The 15,519-nt window shown below is 35.6% G+C and overlaps 1 protein-coding gene across 10 annotated transcripts in view; it reads right to left on the bottom strand.

Annotated features, from left to right (window-relative positions):
* Window positions 1-15,519, bottom strand: part of MBNL3 (muscleblind like splicing regulator 3) — a 243,423-nt gene that overhangs the window by 186,270 nt on the left and 41,634 nt on the right. For all 10 annotated transcript variants that reach the window (XM_057717471.1, XM_057717463.1, XM_057717465.1 and 7 more), the window contains one exon: window positions 4,826-5,608. In XM_057717471.1, the coding sequence (XP_057573454.1) occupies window positions 4,826-5,002 (177 nt within the window). In that variant the 5' untranslated portion in view covers window positions 5,003-5,608. The remainder of the gene's footprint in view (window positions 1-4,825; window positions 5,609-15,519) is intronic.

Here is a 15,519-nt window from a genome sequence, read left to right as displayed (position 1 = left end):
TCAAAAATAATCAAATTTTAAACTGGTGAAAACTGCTGTGACTAGTGATAGTAGTACAGAATGTACTGGTTACTCAGGACAAATTGACCTACAAGGATAGATTCACATCTATATGCCTATATAACCAGTTTTACTTACCAAAATATTATTATGCTTGCAATCATACATGACGTTTCAAGACGTAGTGTGGGGCTGTTTTGTGTGTTTTCCTCAATCAGTTCCCATCTTTTAGAAATGTGTATGGGTTGACATGGCTGTCCTCTGACTATGCCTGCTGCTAAGGCCCTTGCTGGGAAATTTTTGTTACAAAACTACCCAAGGTGGTGAGTGGGGTAGACAGATGTGATGGGTATTGATCCTTCATAATTAATGACAGCATTTATATCCTTCCTGGATAACAAGTGGCAGATAGGACAGTGCTTCAAGTATGGCGGAGAAGATTCAAGACACCATGACACTGTTGAAGCAGAAAACATGAAGATAATAATGGCCATGAAAACAATCACAGACTCTAGGTTGGTATTTTCAGTGATGATCTTTTGTTAAAGTCAAGGGGTTGCTAAAAATACCAACCTAGATCAACTGCAAACTGTAACATCAAGCGACTGGCACAGAATGGGTTAAGTAATACTTTGGAGAGAAATTTAGGATTAAATTGTGCCAAGTGGACTAAGCAATTGAGTCAAAAAACAGCTGCATATCAACATGACGCATGACTCTTTTATGTAGCTGGAAATTTATCTATGGGCTGTGCTGTCTAGATCTCTATATGAAGATGGTGCAACCTTCATCACTGAACACTCAACATTCATGGAGTGATGGGCACAGCACTTCAGCACAATGCACAATTAGCCATCAAGCTTTCTCTCTTTATTTTCATAACATTCCCTCATTATGAGGTAAGTATAGGATATTGTTAACTATTGTGCCTATTATGAAGGCAAAGAACCATCATCATCTGGTAGAGTACCTAGAGCTAATGGAATCCTTATAAAAACAAAAAACAAAAAACAAAAGCAGTCACCCAAAACTCATCAAGTGATTGCTTCAATTATTTAACCACTAATGGAAGAAGAAACAGTGCACAGGTACATTTTAAAAGTGTTTCAATCACAGAAACTCAAAGTGGATATCAAAAGCTACAACAACCACTGACCTATGTTACTTGTGTACTGTAGATATGATAGTTGTACAACCCATGTAGGGCAACTGTGGTCAACTTGGTAAACTTTTCATGCATAATGAATAAGGAATAATATAAGAGAACTACACAGCTTTCCTGCAGATGTGGAACTGTGATGTATGTACTATCTAAATGGCAAATTAATTAATTGTTTGAAAGGCATCGTATGTTTGAAGTAATGAGTTCATTAAATTTTTTTTAAGAACTTTTATTGAGATACAGTTAACAGACAATAAACAGCATATATTTAGAGTGTACAATTTGGTATCCCAGTCGTCCAATTCATCCCCCCACCAACCCTCCCCGCTTTCCCCACTTGGTGGCCATGTGTTTGTTCTCTACACCCGTGTCTCTATTTCTGCCTTGCATTTCCTCTTTCACAGTTGGTAGCATTTGCCTTAGGTATTGAGGTGCTCCTATATTGGGTGCATATATATTTATAATTGTTATCTCCTCCTCTTGGGTGGATCCCTTGATCTTTATGTAATGTCCTTTCTTGTCTCTTGTAACATTTTTTATTTTAAAGTCTATTTTATCTGATATGAGTATTGCTACCCCAGATTTCTTTTGATTTTCATTTGCATGGAATATCTTTTTCCATCCCCTCACTTTCAGTCTGTATGTGTGCCTAGGTCTGAAGTGGGTCTCTTCGAGACAGAATATATATGGGTCTTGTTTTTGTATCCATTCAGCCAGTCTGTGTCTTTTGGTTGGGGCATTTAGTCCATTTACATTCAAGGTAATTATCGATATGTATGTTCCTATTACCATTTTCTGAATTGTTTTGTTTTTGTTTTTGTAGGTCCTTCTCTTCTCTTCTGTTTCCCGCTTAGAGAAGTTCCTTTAGCATTTGTTGTAGGGCTGGTTTGGTGGTGCTGAATTCTCTTAGCTGTTGCTTGTCTGGAAAGCTTTGGATTTCTCTGTCGAATCTGAATGAGATCCTTGCTGGGTAGAGTATTCTTGGTTGAAGGTTCTTCCCTTTCATCACTTGAAATATATCCTGCCACTCCCTTCTGTCTTGCAGAGTTTCTGCTGAGAAATCAGCTGTCAGCCTTATGGGAGTTCCCTTGTATGTTATTTGTCGTTTTTCCCTTGTTGCTTTTAATAACTTTTCTCTGTCTCTAATTTCTGTCAATTTGACTACTATATGTCTTGGCGTGTTTCTCTTTGGGTTTATCCTGCCTGGGACTCTCTGCGCTTCCTGGACTTGGGTCGCTATTTCCTTTCCCATGTTAGGGAAGTTTTCAACTATAATCTCTTCCAATGTTTTCTCAGATCCTTTCTCTCTCTCATCTCCTTCTGGGACCCCTACAATGCGAATGTTGGTGCGTTTAACATTGTCCCAGAGGTCTCTTAGGCTGTCTTCAGTTCTTTTCATGCTTTTTTCTTTATTCTTTTCCGCATCAGTGATTATCACCATTCTGTCTTCCAGGTCACTTATTCGCCCTTCTGCCTCAGTTAATCTGCTCTTGGTTCCTTCTAGTGTATTCTTCATTTCAGTTATTGTGTTACATATCTCTGTTTGTTTGCTCTTTAATTCTTCTAGGTCTTTGGTAAACTTTTCGATCTTTGCACCCAGTCTTTTTTCAAAGTCCTGGATCATTTTCACTATCATTATTCTGAATTCTTTTTCTGGAAGGGTGCCTATCTCCTCTTCATTTAGTTGTTTTTCTGGGGCTTTATCCTGTCCCTTTATCTGGTACAAAGTCCTCTGCTTTTTCATTTTCTCTGTCTTTCTGTGGCTGTGGTTTTCAGTTCTGCAAGACAAAATACTGCTCATACTGCTTGATACTGCTGTCTGTCCTCTTGTGGAGGAAGTTATCTCTCATTAAAATTTGAGAATGTAAAGATTATGTAAATCATCTTTATCCTGTGTGACTGGTCATCAAGATTTTAATATATCAAAAATTATTTTAAAAACACTGGATGCAGTGAGTAGACAGTGTATTTAAATAATTAAGTGGCTTATTAATATTCATTGGTCATTATCTATGTAGTCTGTGAATTAAACATTTTCCAAGCATTTTGTTAACAATCATGATCCATATTACTTTTTTTCAAAATGTTTCCATTATGGCATTCTTTTGCCTTTAAATGGGAGAATTCATCTGAAGATCACACATCTCTTTCCGCCAGATGCCTGAAAAGACAGAATTTACAAAGCCCACCAGGAACTCTATATCTAAGAGTAAGCCATAAAAACAGTGATACTTAGCTTGAAGAACTAATGTCACACTCATGGCAACCGGATGTGGGCATGTCCATTTGAAACATGAGTGTGTAGTTTTAAATGATAAAACCCTAACTAAATAGAACTGTTTTGAAGAACTCCTAAAACAAGCATCTTAGTTAATAGTAAGAAGATAACTTTTCATTTAATTCACCTAAATAATACATAAAATAATTGGAGATGAAATGTGAATGAAAATGAAATGAAGAAAACAGAATAAGCCCTTTAGTCATAATATCTGCTACAAAAATGAGCAATTCAGACACTTTCAATGTTAGGAATCACCATTATCTTTATAACCAGTTCCCATTCTTGAACTGGAATGGTTTGCAACAAAAACTAGCAAACACAAAATAAGCAAAAGTAACTACTTAAGTAGGATATCATGATAAAATGTTTTCTGAATAAATGATCACACGGAGTACATCTCTACTAGCCAATGCAGCCATAAATAAAAATGTTAATGAGGTAAAATTGGTCATGATGAGGATAAAACAATATCAATACGTTGAAAAGGTTCTTATTAAGCTTAATTCATTTTAGCATATTTTTTTTTAAAATCTCAAATGTATCATAGCAAATCTTATTAATTTTAACCAGGAATCTATTACCAGTTTTTACTTCTATGCTTTAATTTTAACTGTTTACCCTTAATTTAAGGATAACCATGAATAAAACATGAAAATCAGTGCATTTTTTGTTCTGCAATCATATATGTTCTACTCTACCTAATATCTCATCTGCCCTCATATTTTGTTTATACTCTAGTAAATAATATTCAGGTTTGATGACCTTGGCAATAGAACTTTCCTTATAAAATATGCTCACAAATCTGAAATTGGTCAATCAGCTGTTCAGGAGGAAAATTAAGTGAACCTATTTTTGTAGCAATATGTTTAAGTTAAAGGTCCAAAATATACTTTGACCAAGAAAATTCAAATTGCCATCATTTTCATCCTGGATAGTGAGATTTTCACTTTATACTCTCTCTGTCTGACTTTACTTATCCTCTGATTGGTCCCTGCCAAGTGGATTTTGATAACATAGAAAATAAACTTTATTTCAGTAAAGGAGTTCTCTAAGTTATATGAGGATTATGATCACTGTATTAAAAATCTGAATAATATACACTGAAGTAAACTACAGCAAGGCTACAATTTCTCACTCCTACAAAAATTCTTGATTTTTTTTTCTTTAAGTCTATCTATCTTGGTCCGTGAGCTCTGATGGATAAACTTTAGTCTGGCTTAGTTCTACAATCACAAAGTCTGCATCCTGTCTTAAAAAACAAACAAACTTACTGCCTTCATGCTATTATTAGCTTAACTAATTTCAAAGCACAACGTATTTAAAAAAAACATAGAAATCAACAAGTTTCAATTAAAAATGACGTGCATTTAGATGAGACTCACCTTTAAAGCATCAAAACAAGCCACCACACGACCATTTTCCACATTGCAAACTCTTGGTGGATGGGCAAACTTGCAATCTGCATCAGCTCGAGAGCAGGTTCCTCTCTGAAATTCTCTACAGACTTCCAAAGTCAGCCACTTGGTGTCACGAACCAGGGTAACATTGACAGCCGCCATATTGAAAGCAAAGTCAAAATCAAGTGCACTACTACTGCTATTGTTAAAAGGTCAAAAATAAATTCGAGCTAAACGTGAAGAGATAACAGGTTTCTTTGGTGAAATGTTTCTTTGTTAGCACTTAAGTTTTCATTTAAGTCAAATTTGGTCTAGTCAAACAAAAAGCCCACCATAAAATAAAAATTGTATCAGAATAACCAAAAATCAAATTAGAGATCAACTCCCAAGAAGGCAACCGTTAAGGTTAAGATATTGAGTGTTTTATTTTTTTCCTCTGCCAAAGTTACTTCAAATAACTGGCAGAATTTCAAAAGGATTCTGTCCCTTGGCTTCAAAGATTAAGATTGGTAGGATGTTACAACTGCAATTTTGTTGTTGTTGCAAAATTGGGAAGAGGAAAAATGACTATGAAAATTGAGAACCAAAGAAAAAAAATGAACAAGTTGCTGAGAATGAACTACAAGCACACCAGGGGTTTTTCTGGGCGGGGCGGGGTGGGCCAGGGAGAGGTGGCAGTGATGGTGGTAGGGAGAGGGATTTATAAAGAGTTAGCTCGAAAGTGGAATCCAAGCAGTAGAGTTTTCAGAAAAGGCACTGTCCAGAAACCTGCAAAAATAAAATAAAACAAAATTAGCTAATATAACACAATGCTTCCATTTCAAACCCTAGATTTGGAAAAACAGTAACATATCCTCTTTAAAACAGGAAGCTTCTAGCTACTGACAGTGCAGCATAGGATAGTCAGCCATTATCAATAAAAAGGGCATTTCCCAGGGTAGAATTGTACATAGTAAAAGGAAGCAACCACTTCGATTTACCACTGAAATACAAGACTGGACAACACCATTAAAAAGAAAAAAAGATTGTTTCATTTTGATCTGTTTGGGGGCAGACATTCATTCAGGGGTCCACTGCACAGAAAATGCCAGAGCCTGACACGACAGCCCTTTATGCAGTCAAGATCCACCTGTGTGCCTCCAGCTTTTAGAGGCTAGCAAAGACCTGCCATTAAACTGCCTTTACTATGGTGTGATTGAAGGCATCTCTCAATCATCAGATCTGCTCTCGAAATCCAGAAAACAGAAATTGCTAAGAAAATGTAAGATGCTCCAAGAGATAACTGTGTATTTGAAATGTAATTGTTGATGATCACATAAAACAGTCATGACATAACTAGCGGGAGACCCACTACAAATGAGGTAGGGGAGAGACTGTGAAATGTAAAATGTGCTTCAGGTCAAGAAAGAGACTCTTTGAAAAAAGATTATGGATTTGTTTTTCTGGGTATGCTCTATTAGTTTTCAGTCTTTACAAAAGGATATTAGAACAACTCAGAAGGAGGTTTCAGTATGGACAAATAAGTGAGAGCAAAATCACTGTTCATACACTGGTCATACATTAAATACTGTGCAGCTTTAGGGTTTGCACTTTAACCCACTGTCAACCAGCAACAATTGGGAACTCAACTGAGAAGATAGATTAAATGTTAATTTACTGGCATTATGCCATGAATACATACCAAAATAACAGGGATTTTCTAAAGCAAAAATAAGCTCTGAGTATCAGACAAATCAACTAATTGTTAACTTTATCAAAAAAGTAGAATTAAAGTTCTTGAAAACATTTCATTGACTTTTTAAATAATTTCTTAGTTTCTTCAATAATTTTACAGAATCTGAATTTTTGGTTTATCCTTTCTGCATTCAAGATGAAACTCAATATCACCTAATTTTTCAGATACCATTAGGAAATTAAGTATATAGAAAATTCATGCAAGCTTATCCATTTAACAGCAAAATATGTGTTTCTCTAAGTCATTCTTCATGGAAATATTTCTAAAATGTATTATATGTAGCTTTGCCTTCTTAAAAAATACTGAACATAATTTGGCCTCTGGTTGAAGATGTGGGGTCAGAAAATGTCCTGGGAAGTATTATGGTTCTCTTTCAGTGGCAGATTGTTAATTGTCACTTCTACTGTCACTTCCCATCTTGCCATAATATCTGCTACGGTGGACGGTCCAGCTCCTTTCTGGAATACATAATGGCCAGTCATGAATGTTGAATAAGAGTTAGTTACTCCCTGTATGGGGGCCTGGGGGCAAAGTGCAGGGCTTTCATGCAGAAGGTCTGTGACTACCCTTACTTGTTTGGAAACCCTATGGCAATATGTTCCATTCAGGACCACGTTTAAGAGGGTTAAGGTTGTCAGGTGAATGCCCCCTAGAAAAATATTTAAAATATATATCTATTTTAAACAGCCAGATGGGGGAAATGCAAATGAAAACCACAATGTGATACCACTTCACATCCACTAGGATGGCTACAATAAAAAAAAGAGGGAGAACTGGAATTGTCCTACATTGCTGGTGGGAATGTAAAATAGTGCAGCTGCTGTGGAAATCTGACAGTCCCTCAAAATATTAAACAGTTACCCTGTGACCTAGCACTTCCATGCCTAGGTATATACCCCAAAGAACTGAAAGCAGGATCTCGAAGACATATTTCTACACTCATGTTTATAGCAGCACTATTCACAATAGCCAGAGATGGAAAAAACCCAAGTGTCCATCAGCAGATGTGTGGATAAACAAAATGTGATATATCCACACAATGAAATATTATTCTACCATTAAAAGGAATAAAGTACTGACACACGCTACAACACGAATGAACCCCCCAAAATGATGCTAAGTGGAAGAAGCTAGTCACAACGGCCACATAGTGTATGGTTTCATTTATATTAAATATCCAGAATAGGCAAATCCATGGAGTCAGAAAGCAGACTGGTGGTTGTGAGGGCCTGGGGAAGGGGAGCAAGTGGAGCAACTGCTGAATGTGTACGGGGTCTCCTTTGGAGGTGATGAAGATATTCTGGAATTAGAGAGTGGTGATGGTTGCACAATTTTTTGAATATACTAAAGCCCATTCACTAAACTGTACTATATTGAATGGGTGAATTGGATAGTATGTGAATTATATATCAATAAAGCTATTTTTTAAGTCTAAAGAGACATGACAACCAGAAAAAAAAAAAAGCCTCATAAGTGATGGCACTGGCTACCCCAATCTTTTATTTCTTAAATTCTTCTTAGACACAAATTCTTCAAAGTACTATTCCTAAGGTGAATTTGAAGAGTAAATTCATTTCCACACTTGTATTACAGAACGTACCCTAAAAGAGTATGTTCTATGACTTTGTAAGTTTATATTTAAGGATATGTTCAAATTTAATCCTATAACTAAATTACATAGGCTGCCTGAACACATTGGAAAGAAAAATAAAGAAAAAGAAAAAATATGTATAGGTAATTTTTTTTTTAATCTCAGAACATAAACAGTGAGTGAGGGTCTAGAGGAAGATTTTTCTACAGAGGTCTATCAAGTACAGAAACAAATAATAAATTTGAATTTTAAAATTTTACAAATGAAAAATATGAACAGGAATTGAACTCTGGCCATGCATTTTATGTAAGACAGGGGGATTGGGAGAAGGAATTTTCTTCATTTTTAAAATTGGCCTGTAACCTCTGATGGGACCCTGGTCAGTTCCTCAAAACAGTTCTAGCCAGCGCATGTCTGCATGTCTTCCTTCAGACTGGAACTATTTTTGGAGCTGGCACAGAAGAAGCTAGGTGCAACAACTAAAAAGCTGGTGTGACAGTGGAGAGACGTTCCCTCACGCAGCTCTGCTCGTCTGTATATAAAAGACAGGGAGGGGGTCCATTTTAAAGATCAACTTTGTTTGTGGGACAATGCAAATTCTTCACTACTTTAGACTTGAGTAATAGAAATATAAGTTTGCTTTTCATGATTCATAGTCCTCTAATGTAGAACATGAAAAGTTACCATTTTTAGTATATTTGTACTTGTATACTATTTGCAGCTCTCCAGTGTTTTTATTTCATTGATCTTTGGAGCTTTAAAAAATACTCTAAAGCATGGGTGATAACCCAAAAAGACCAGTGAAGGAAATGAAGCTCAAGGAGGTTAATTACTTATCTGAAGTTATAAAGTCTTAAGTGGTAGAACCACGGCTCTAGGCAAGATCCTCTGACTCTAAATCTCATGCTTAGATCCTGGTAGAGAAATGTAGCAGTGATCATTTCTTATCCCTTATCTCTCTTGGGAATCTTAAACAAGGAAAGCCAGTCATTTTTGTGTAGTACTTATGATTCCTTCTCAAAATTATATTCATGCCTGTTGTAGTGCCATCATCATAATATCCCCAAGTTGTGCTGTGCCAACATTTATCCACATCTACTATATGCCAAGCACTGTTCTAGATGTGGAACAAGACTGATAAGGTCCTTGCTGTCATGGAACTTCCTATGCTCCTTTAAACAGAAAAGAAACCAAAGGCATAGCAAAGTGAAATAATTATGAGAATTTATAAAGGGCTGGAAGCAGACTCTAGGTATTCTGATTCCAGCACAGGCCTCTAATTCTCCCATGAATGGTACACCAAGCACTGTAACTTAACAACACTCCTAAACACACTCAAACACTATTGCATAGAAACAAGTCACTAAAAGGAATACCCCAGAAATTACTCACACCAAGTCTTACTGTTCTCTGGATTCCTCTTGAAAAGAGTACTACTGTTCCCATTTTACAGATGGGGAAACAGAGGTGGAGAAGGGTTAAGTCTTGCACAACTTCATGTAGCTACCATCAAGCCATGGTTCAAACCCAGGCAGTCTGAGACCAGAGCCCACCTTCTTAATCATGTCACATTACTGTGTCTTTCTTATGGCACAGATCACCTTCTTATTATAGGCCCTTAAATCTTCTCCCTTACTAGATTGTAAATTCCTTAGAAGTAGAGACCATGTTTTACTTAATTTTGCTGGCTCTGTCTTCTCATTGGAAGTTAGAGCATTATAGCATTTCTCAGGATTCTTACTTTGAAAGGTCAAAGATCAAATGGTAACGTAACCCTTTCAAGCAAGGAGTTTTATCAGTTGAGCACCCTCTAGGCTGGCTGAGCTCTGGCCACCTCTGTCAGCTTCATATCTATCAGACCTGTAAAGCTGAGTATTTTCTCATAATTCTAGTTTTCAAATTGAAATGTTAATACCTGCAATTCTTGATATATACAGCACACAGTTTCCATAAGGAATGATCTATTCCTGCTCTTTTGATAGCAGCAAGATCTTATCTTGGATTTAGAGTAAAAATATGAGACACCCAAATGATTTCTGTCTATATCTCTGGATAGTAGGTTAATTTTTAGAATGTTTTTGCCCAACAATTGGTGTGATGAAACTGAACTGGGAGTAGGGGTGAAGGAGATTTCGCTCTGAACCACAGGAAGAAATAAGAAATACCCCCAAAGTACATATTTTTCCTTGAAAATAAAAGAATTATTTTTGACTTTTAATTAATGCTCCTTTATAAAAATTCTACATTAGATATAACATAAGAAAAATAAAAACGCTTTTACTTTAAAAAAAACTCTTAAAATCGTGTTAAAAAATACTTAGAAATTAACCTGACCAAGGAAGTAAAAGACCTATATGCTGAGAACTATAAAACATTGATAAAAGGAACTGAAGATGATTTAAAGAAATGGAAAGATATCCCATGCTCTTGTTTTGGAAGAATTAATATTGTTAAAATGGCCATACTACCCAAAGAAATCTACAGATTTAATGCGATCCCTATCAAAGTATCCATGACATTTTTCACAGAACTGGAACAAATAATCCTAAAATTCATATGGAAACATAAAAGAACTCAAATTGCCAAAGCAATCCTGAGGAAAAAGAACAAAGAAGAAGGTATCATGCTCCCTGACTTTAGGCTATACTATAAAGATACAGGAATCAAAACAGCATGGTATTGACATAAAAACAGACATATGGATCAATGGAACAGAATAGAGAGCCCAGAAATAAACCCACACACCTACAGTCAATTAATTTTCGACAAAGGAGGCAAGAATATATAATGGAGAGAAGACAGTCTCATTGAAACACTATTTACAATAGCCAAGACATGGAAACAATCCAAGTGCCCATCAACAGATGACTGGATAAAGAAAATGTGGTATATATACCTATATATATATGGTATATATACATACATACATATATATATATATAATGGAATACTACTGAGCCATAAAAAAGAATGAAACATTGCCATTTGCAGCAACATGAATAGCTTTATTAAGTGAAATAAGTCAGAGAAAGACAAATATCATATGATATCACTTATATGTGAAAACTAAAATATGATACAAATGGACTTATTTACACAACAGAAACAGACTCACAGACATAGAAAACAAACTTATGGTTACCAAAGGGGAAAGGGTAGGGGAGAGAGAAATTAGAGAAGTTTGGGATTAGCAGATACAAACTACTATACATAAAACAGATAAACAACAAGATCCTACTGTACAGCATAGAGAACTATATTCAGTATCTTATAATAAGCTATAATGGAAAAGAATATGAAAAAGTATATATATATATATATACCTGAATCACCTTGCTATACACCAGAAACTAACACAACATTGTAAATCAACTATACTTCAATTTTAAAAAAGTTTTTACTTTAAAATTAAATACACATTAGATTCATTATTAAGTAGATTATATATATTTTTAAGGATTCACACATTTCCTAATGGAATTTTTCTTGATGGTAAAACAAAATAAATAAACATTTTCTACTGATTTAATGGAAATAGTACCTTGTTCCAGAGTGGCTTACAAGACCACTGCCAGCAGCTACTTTTGCCCCACTTTTTCCTATGCTTTCCTCATCTCCTCCTTTCTTTTGCCTTCCCTTTGCAATCCAGCACATAACATAGAAACATTGCCAATGCCTGGTCCAAAAGATCACAAAGATGCTCTTTGGCACCTAACACAGTATCTAAAGAGGCATTTCTTTAAATGCAGTTATCAACCTCCTAAATAAACAATGAAAACAGTGTTTTCTTTTTTTCCATTTTAAGCTTTTCTTACATCTGTATTACCACAAGGAATTCCTTGTGGCCATTTATTTTGGCTCTATGAATATATGACATGCCTGCCACAAGCTGCTTGAATTGGCAGGCTGACAAGGTTTAAAAGCTTTCAAGTTTTAGAATTTGCTTCAAGTTCTAGCTCCCTCACGTGTTTTGTTTAGTGGTCCACCAATCCATGCTCTTTAAGGCATATGTGAGGTCCTCAGCACTACAGATGGAAACCATGATTTCACAAGTATCCTATGAAAAACTGAGTTTTCTGTCTGAAAAAAGTAAGTCTGTGAAAATAAGGATATTTACCCTACATGCAGAACTTTTTCATTAAGCTTTTTTTTAAGCTTCACTGAATTTTTTTCACAATATTCCCAGGGTAACAAATTTAATATATCTTTTACAAAAAGCAGGTAAGTCAAATTATTCTATTTTGTAAAGCAATTAAAAGACCCACCTCAGTTCATACATATGGTCATAAAAAGAAAAAAAAAAAAAACAGGTGCCACAGTGTCTCTTTCAAATATAGCTATAGCAACATATGTGATTTGTTTTGCTGGTCAGAGAAGTTCGTCTTTTTGTTTTTTAAAAAAAGATCTATCTCTTTTAAAATAATATATGAAATTATGAGAACTTGCTAATAAATGCCATTTAAATATTTTAAACTAATCCAATTTAATATAAAAACAACCTAAAACCTGGATTCTAAACACAGTTGTTATTAAACAACACTGGCTAATTGCTTGCTTATGTCCATAGGACAGAAATCCCAGAGCCATTAAAAGATCACCAAGAAAGTGTATTTAAATTGAAGACAACAGGAACTTAACATATTTGGCAATTTAAGTCCTATAATGTTTAAGCATTTGAGATGAGAGAAATACAAAATGTCACAACACTGATTGTATTCAATATGTGCAGGGTGATTTTGCTGAAGAATCACTGAACAAATATTTATTGGGCATCTAATATGACCTAGGCACTGATCTAGGTGCTAGAGATGCAAAGTTGAACAAGATTAAATCCTCGTCCTAAGAATCATACATTCAATTGATTGGCTACAAATGGGGAAGGAGGGTGGCAAAAATAAAGCAAAAAATCATATCCATCATTCATTTTAACCATTTAACAAATACCTATTATGATTCCCTAAAATTCAAGCAAATGAGGGCTTTAAAAATGTTCATATGGAATACCAAATGTTGGTGAGGATGTGGAGAAAAGGGAACCCTTGTACCCTGTTAATGGGAATGTAAATTGGTGCAGCTACTATGGAGAACAGTATGGAGGTTTCTCAAAAAGCTAAAAATAGAGCTACCATATGATCCAACAATCCCACTCCTGGGCATATATCCCAAGAAAATAAAAACACTAATTCAAATAGATACATGCACCTCAATGTTCAGAGGAGCATTATTTACAATAGCCATGATATGGAAGCAATCTAAGTGTCCATCAAAAGAGGAATGGATAAAGAAGATGTGGTATATAATATACAATGGGATACTACTCAGCCATAAAAAAGAATGAAATGTTGTCATTTGCAACAACATGGATGGACTTAGAGGGTATTATGCTTAGTGAAATAAGTCAGAGAAAGAAAAATACTATATGTTATCACTTATATGTGGAATTTAAAAAATAAGACAAACTAGTGAATGTATCAAAAAAGAAACAGACTCACAGATATATAGAACAAACTAGTGGTTGCCAATAGGAAGAGGGAAGTGGGGGAGGGCAAGATAAGGCTATGGGGTTAAGAGGTACAAACTATTATGTATAAAATAAGCTACAAGGATATACTGTACAGCACAGGAAATATAGCCAAAATTTTATAATAGCTCTAAATGGAGTATAATCTTTCAAAAATTGTGAATCACTATATTGTATACCTGAAACTTTTATAATATCGTAAATCAACTATATATCAATAAATAAATAAAAGAAAATGAAAATGCTTATGTGGGAAAATATCAGTTAATCAACAAACATTTATTGTGTCCACCAACTATATGCACAGACTTGTGTTACATGCTTCTGGGGAAGCAGATGGGCTTTGAAACACTGCCTGTGTACTCAAGAAACCTCTTTTGAGTTGCAGAGACAATAACACAATATTAAATAAAAGCAAGCAATGTAGACAATTAAGAGCAAAATTCAGTGACATTAACAACAAATGCGATGAGAGTTCTGAGAAGAGACTGTCACTTATGCCTGAAGTTGTCAAGGGAGTTTCCCAAGAGGAGAGAGTGGAGCTGGGCCTTAAAGAATGAGAAGGACTTAGGTGAGGGTGGAGAGGCAGAGAGACTTCCTGGAAAGAGGAAGAGCACGAATGAGGATGAGAAGAGAAGATTAGGTATCAGGTATTTGTAGGATGGTGAGCAGACGTGAGCTGGCTAGGATGGCAGGTTGATACTGTGGAAGAGAAATCATGTGTAGGTTGTTTCTGAAGATCCTCGAAAATGGCGCAAGGAGTGTATGTTTATTATAGAAATAAAAGCCTCTCTCAAAATTTTAAGCAGAGTAGAAACCTAGTGGTCATAAATGCAGTATGATAACAATGATCTGCCCTTGGGAAATTGTTTTATTTAGGGAGCCCACAACACACAATCGGAGCAAAGTTTACACATCTGACATACTCTGGAAGAACAAAAGATAAGAGAGAAGTGGGTGGAGGTCAGAGTGTTTCTCTCTAGTTCACAGGCTCTGTGAGGACAGGACAGGCAGTGATTCAAGTCAGGCTGGCATGAAAAGTGGGTAAAGAAACAAACTGAAAAGTGTAGCTTCTTGCTTTCATTTTGCTAATTACACATTTATCAATGACCCCCATCATTAAAGACACATAACTGTATTCTTATTTTATGAAGCGACTCAAATGCTTTTCAATCTTAATCTCTACCAGGTAAATTCCTTTTAAAAATGAAGTTGAAATTCCAACAAGGATTTTTTTTTCAGTTAGATTTTGTTACAGAACAAACTCATGCCAGGAGTTAAATTTAGATAGCAACTTTTTGGCTGTAATGGCATCCTGTAAATTCCTGCTACAGGACTTTAACCAGCACCCCAGTGGCTGGAAAGTGTTCATGCTCCTCTCCCAAAGTACATACTGAATTGAACTCAATTGAATTTTCAGGGCCAATTTACTCACTGATAAGATTTGGTTGAACATTCACTATTCACCAACACACACACACACACACACACGCATGCACACACGCAAATTGCAAAACAATCATCAGAAGCTATCACAAAATGTTTATCATTTAACTGCTTATAAACAGCTCAAGTAACTCTATAGTCAAATCTGTGAGTCACATAAGTAAGACTTTGTCAGAGAAGTAAACTAAAGTAGCATCTAAGTGATTTGATCATGTAAAAGGAGTCATCACTGTATCTAGTGGGCATCCAGTGAGGGCTTCCTAACCTGACTTCATCACTGGTATTATGTCCAATAAATTCAGATTATTAATATCAGTACAAAGCCTCCAATCCTTATTAGGAGCACTTATAAGACTGTAGAAGGATAGAGGAAAAAAGCTTTTGGC

The sequence above is a fragment of the Hippopotamus amphibius genome, chromosome X (genome assembly GCF_030028045.1).
Source record: "Hippopotamus amphibius kiboko isolate mHipAmp2 chromosome X, mHipAmp2.hap2, whole genome shotgun sequence".
In the NCBI taxonomy this organism is placed as follows: Eukaryota; Metazoa; Chordata; class Mammalia; order Artiodactyla; family Hippopotamidae; genus Hippopotamus; species Hippopotamus amphibius.
Note: the sequence above shows the minus strand (reverse complement) of the source record. Positions and strands in the feature narration are given on the sequence as shown.